Source organism: Ranitomeya imitator, chromosome 1, assembly GCF_032444005.1.
Source record: "Ranitomeya imitator isolate aRanImi1 chromosome 1, aRanImi1.pri, whole genome shotgun sequence".
Classification (NCBI taxonomy): domain Eukaryota; kingdom Metazoa; phylum Chordata; class Amphibia; order Anura; family Dendrobatidae; genus Ranitomeya; species Ranitomeya imitator.
In genome coordinates, this window is record NC_091282.1 from 1,131,650,192 (window position 1) to 1,131,656,191 (window position 6,000).

The 6,000-nt window shown below is 49.0% G+C and overlaps 1 protein-coding gene across 3 annotated transcripts in view; it reads right to left on the bottom strand.

Annotated features, from left to right (window-relative positions):
- SLAIN2 (SLAIN motif family member 2) overlaps positions 1-1,437 on the bottom strand; it is a 54,390-nt gene extending 52,953 nt beyond the window's left edge. Inside the window, exon 1 of one of the 3 annotated variants that reach the window (XM_069744499.1) lies at positions 951-1,423. In XM_069744499.1, the coding sequence (XP_069600600.1) occupies positions 951-1,336 (386 nt within the window). In that variant the 5' untranslated portion in view covers positions 1,337-1,423. Of the gene's footprint in view, positions 1-950 lie in introns of all 3 variants that reach the window. The other 2 variants (XM_069744500.1, XM_069744501.1) reach the window with 2 other exon arrangements.
- Between the last annotated feature and the right edge of the window lie 4,563 nt (positions 1,438-6,000).

The window sequence follows — 6,000 nt, forward strand, 5'->3', positions numbered from 1 at the left end:
AGTGCCCAGATACTGGTCGCCCCCATAAGTCCCCTGTTGTCACCCAGAAGGGGGGGGGGGGTCCTTACAGGCCCAGTGGTCAGATGCTGGTCGCACGAACATGTCCCCTGTTGTCACCCAGAATGAGGAGGTCCTTACAGGCCCTGTGGGCAGATGCTGGTCGCCCCCATAAGTCCCCTGTTGTCACCCAGAAGGGGGGGGGGGTCCTTACAGGCCCAGTGGTCAGATACTGGTCTCTCTAACATGTCCCCTGTTGTCACCCAGAATGAGGAGGTCCTTACAGGCCCAGTGGTCAGATGCTGGTCGCACGAACATGTCCCCTGTTGTCACCCAGAATGAGGAGGTCCTTACAGGCCCTGTGGGCAGATGCTGGTCGCCCCCATAAGTCCCCTGTTGTCACCCAGAAGGGGGAGGTCCTTACAGGCCCAGTGGTCAGATACTGGTCGCCCCCATAAGTCCCCTGGTTGTCACCCAGAAGGGGGAGGTCCTTACAGGCCCAGTGCCCAGATACTGGTCGCCCCCATAAGTCCCCTGTTGTCACCCAGAAGGGGGAGGTCCTTACAGGCCCAGTGGTCAGATACTGGTCTCTCTAACATGTCCCCTGTTGTCACCCAGAATGAGGAGGTCCTTACGGGCCCTGTGGGCAGATGCTGGTCGCCCCCATAAGTCCCCTGTTGTCACCCAGAAGGGGGGGGGGGGGGTGTCCTTACAGGCCCAGTGGTCAGATGCTGGTCGCACGAACATGTCCCCTGTTGTCACCCAGAATGAGGAGGTCCTTACGGGCCCTGTGGGCAGATGCTGGTCGCCCCCATAAGTCCCCTGTTGTCACCCAGAAGGGGGGGGGGGGGGTGTCCTTACAGGCCCAGTGGTCAGATGCTGGTCGCACGAACATGTCCCCTGTTGTCACCCAGAATGGGGAGGTCCTTACAGGCCCAGTGCCCGGCACTCACCAGCTCTCCTCCTCCTCGAAGTCCACCATCCCGTCCAGCTCCTCCGGCCGCAGCGGCACCACCTGGTCCAGCAGGAGTCCGCTCTCCAGCTCCCTCCTCCTCTCCTCGGCCACCGCTTCCATGAACTCCTCCCAGGCGGCGCCGTCTGCTCGGCCTCCCACAGGCCCGGGACTCGCGCTGCGGCCGCCGGTGCCCAGCAGCATGGAGGCAGGGGTGAGGTGCTGGGAGGTCCGGGCAGCGGGGGGCAGTGCGGGGGTCCGGGGGGAGTTCGGAGCATTGGTGGAGCGGGAGCGCAGCTGCTCGTTCTGCTTCTCCAGCTTCTTCACCAACTCCTGCAGCTTCCGCACCTCCAAGTCCGCGTTCACGTTGGAGCTGACGTCCTCCATAGTTGCCGGTGTGGCCTCTCCGACACTCCGTACAGCCTCAGCCCCGGCTGGAGCTCATCGCTCGCTTACTTCCACCAACTGCCACCCTCTACCAGAGAACCACGCCCCGACGCGGCCGAGCCAGTGACAACTCCGCAACCAACCACGCCTGCCTGACGTCTGTTCCACCAATCAGCGCATTGCCAACAGACCTGTTGTACTTGCTGACGTCACCGCGTGTCCATGGAACGTGGCAATGCGTGCTGTCCACACCCTCAGATTTCCATTGGTTTTTCAGCCCCGGAAGTTGCCAAGTGGCCATATTTAAGACTGGCAAAGGAATGCGCTTATGTGATTGGACGGAATTCCACTACTTCTTCTGACGTAATGAGAACTAAACTAAAAGTTAGAAAAATTCCTGAGGACCGTCATGGTACATGAGAGGCAGAACTGCTCAGGCCGACCCCTGAGAAGCCTCACACGTGACGCCGGGTCACATGGCCGAGCGCAGACGTCTGCACATGGCCGGACCCTTTCTATAGCATCAAAATGTCAACACTGTGATCCAGAGTTCTGTAGGCAGAGAAGGAACAGGACCGTTAACTCCTTCCTGACTGGTAGATTTCCCATTTTTGCGTTTTTATTGAACTCCTGCCCACCGCGCCTCTTAGGCTTCTTTCACATTTCCGTCTTTTGCAGACCGTCGCAATGCGTCCGTTCTGTGGAAAAAACGCATCCTGCAAAGTTGCCCGCAGGATGGGTATTCCCCATAGACTTGTATTACCGACGCGTCGCGACGTATGGACACACGTTCCATACATCGTGCACTGGATGCGTCGGTATTTGGCGGAACGTCGTAGCGAAAAAACGTTCAAGGGAACGTTTTTTCGTACGTCCTCTCCTGCGTTTTTTACTGCGCATGCGCAGCCAGGGACTTTACATTGGACAGCGGATGCGTGGAAACACTCCGTCGGTAAGTCGCGCCGACGCTTGGCGACAGCCGAGTACCGACGGAAATGTGAAAGAAGACTTGGTTACAAGTGCAGGCTGATTTTTGGTGCGGGTTAATTCAGAGCCTCAACTTTGTCAATTTCTCTTGCGTTTTCTGTGCAGATTTTTCCCATTGACACCCATTAGATGCGGAAAATCCGCAGGTAAAACACACACATGCGCGTTTACTGTGTTTCCATGGTGGAAATGCATGAATAACTCACGTAATCAGCACCTATGTATAGCAATAAGGCTCAGTGACATCACAAGACCAGGAAGTTTCACAAAGAAAAAAAAACTGATAAAATGTTGGAAAAAAAATCCACACAAACGCAATGAAAAAACACAAGTAACATAATTTAAATAATAGGTGCAGAAATTCTGCAACATCAAGAGCAGCTCATGGTGGGAGCCTGGCCCTATGGAGCGGACTATAGAGACACCACATTACCAAATATGTTTATTTACATTTCTTTATTTTATTTATTTTTTTCATAACATTTAAATTTTTGTATTTATTTTTTTTGTCTAGAACCTACAGTATTGCAGGATATACAGTAAAAGAAACACCGAAAAATATCCCTAGAACAAGGGGTCATGAAGGAGAATAAATGATCAAAACCAAAAAAATGCCTTCACAAAAGGACCAGCAAATAAAAAGAGTATACTCTTTATTAAACAACACATAAAAAACACATAAAAAATATACAAGTACTAGGACAGTAACCACTAATGCAGGAAAGAACACAGTGGGACCCACATATAGATCAACCTCACAAAAAACAGTATAGCAGTGGCTGCAGTAAATTAACTCATAAACGATACATCCATATGCTTCAATAGTACATAAGTAGAAAGTACTACCTCTCTAACAAAATATAAGTAAACATGTATAGAGACAACAAATTGCAGGGTAATGCTGTAACATATAAGACATAAATATAAGGCAGCCCAACAGTACATATAGGCAATACTGCAGAAGTAAAGGTATAATTACCAGGAGGAGGAAGCGGGGGACCCACCACACCTGACGCGCGTTTCGCAATGAAATGCTTTGTCCAGGGGTCCTGTGTTTTTTGTCTCACCGCAAGTGCAAAACCACAAGTGCCGCACATGTCCGCAAGTAGCCATCACTACCTGTCCCTGCACCTTGCTAGCTCATCCCTCGCTGACCTAAAACTACACTTTAAGCTTTAGAAAAACAATTACCTGACATATTCTTATGATAATGAGATTGGGACGGGCAGTCTCCGGGTCTCCATTCTCTCTCTGTGCACACCCTCAGTCCCTGCCTCACTGCCTGTGCTGCACTGTGCACAGACATCCCTCCACCAGACCCGGTAATCACCGCTCGCAGTAGCATACTGGCAGAGGTGTATCTAGGGTTTCTGGCACCCGGGGCAAGACCTGAATATCTTTGAACATCTGTGGGATCATTTGAAGAGGGCTGTCCATGCTCGGCGACCATCAAACTTAACTGGAATTGTTTTGTAAAGAGGAATGGTCAAAATTACCTTCATCCGGGATCCAGGAACTCATTAAAAGCTACAGGAAGCGACTAGAGGCTGTTATTTTTGCAAAAGGAGGATCTACTAAATATTAATGTCACTTTTCTGGTGGGGTGCCCATACTTATGCACCTGTCAAATTTTGTTTGAATGCAGATTGCACATTTTCTGTTAGTACAATAAACCTCATTTCAAGGCAGAAACATTACTGCGTCCAACAGTTATTAGATATATGAAACTGAAATAGCTGTTGCAAAAAAAAACAATTTTTATAAAACATTAAACTTAAGATTAATAGGGGTGCCCAAACTTTTTCATATAACTGTACATGTGTATATATTACATACTGTATATACTCGAGTAAAAGCCGACCCGAGTATAAGACGAGGCACCAAATTTTGCCACGGAAAACTGGGTAAGCTTATTGACTTGAGTATAAGTCGGGTATACGCATATACTCGAGTATAAGCCGAGATTTTCAGCCCCAAAAAATGGGCTGAAAGTGCCCCTCTCGGTTTATACTCGAGTCATGGTCGGCAGGGGGGGTCGGCGGGTGAAGGGGAGCGACGACGGTCACATACTCACCTGCTCCTGGTGCCCCTGACGCAGTCCCTGCATATCCTATGGTCTCCGGCGCCGGCAGCTTCTTCCCCTGTTCAGCAGTCACGTGGTACCACTCATTAAAGTAATGAATATGGACTCCACTCCCATAGGAGTGGAGCCACATATTCATTACTGTAATGAGCGATACTATGTGACCGCTGAACAGTGGAAGAAGCTGCCGGCGCCGGAGACCATCTGTCCGGGAGAAGCTGCCAGGGACCGCACCGGGAGCAGGTGAGTATTTCATATTCACCTTTCCTCGTTCCACCACCACCCCGTTTTCCGCGTCTTCTGCAGTGACTGTTCAAGTCAGAGGGTGCGATGATGTATTAGTGTGCGCGCCGCCCTCTGCCTGAACAGTCACTGCGGAGAGACGGGATTCTGAGGAGCAGCAACGAGAGGTGAGTATGTCATTTTTTTTGTATTGCAGCAGCAGCATTATATGTGGCACATTGTTATATGGAGCATCTTTGGGGCGATAATGAACTGCATGGAGCAATATATGTGGCACAGCTTTATATGGAGCATCTATGGGGCCATAATGAACTGTATGGAGCATTATATGTGGCACAGCTTTATATGGAGCATCTATGGGGCCATAAAGAACTGTATGGAGCATCATACATGGCACATTGTTATATGGGGCATCTTTGGGGCGATAATGAACTGCATGGAGCAATATATGTGGCACAGCTTTATATGGAGCATCTATGGGGCCATAATGAACTGTATGGAGCATTATATGTGGCACAGCTTTATATGGAGCATCTATGGGGCCATAAAGAACTGTATGGAGCATCATACATGGCACATTGTTATATGGAGCATCTTATGGGGCCATAATGAACTGCAAGGAGCATTATATGTGGCACATTGTTATATGGAGCATCTTAGGGGGCCATAATGAACTGTATGGAGCATTATATGTGGCACATTGTTATATGGAGCATCTTATAGAGCCATAATCAGCATTTGTGCAGCATTATATGGGCCAAATATCCATATGGAGCATCTTATGGGGCCCATCATGAACTGTATGGAGCATTATATGGGGCTCCTGATTCAATATGGATATTCAAAAACACTTAGCCTACTGATGTCTCAATTAATTTTACTTTTAATGGTATCTATTTTTTTTTTTACATTTACCGGTAGCTGCTGCATTTTCCACCCACAGGGTGGCGCTCATAGCAATCTGGCATCAACAACCATAGAGGTATCAAGGAGACCTCTGGTTGTCATGCTGATCATGTGAAGGGGTCACTGATGCGTGCATTTCCGGCCGGATGGCCAGACGCTCTTGTTAAATGCTGCTGTCAGAGTTTGACAACGGTATTTAACTTGTTAATAGGCACAGGCGGATCTCGATTCCACCCGCGCTTATTGCAGGCACATGTCAGCTGTTCAAAACATTTTAAAAATATTTAGCAATTTTCACACTGACTATTTGGCCTAATATTAGTCTCCTACTTCCTCTTAGGCAGATGGACAGATTGACTCAGACCCTACGGAATTGTATGAAAGTATTTAAGGTTGTCCAGTGGAAACAATTAGGTGATGACTTATTGATCAGTGGGGATCCGGC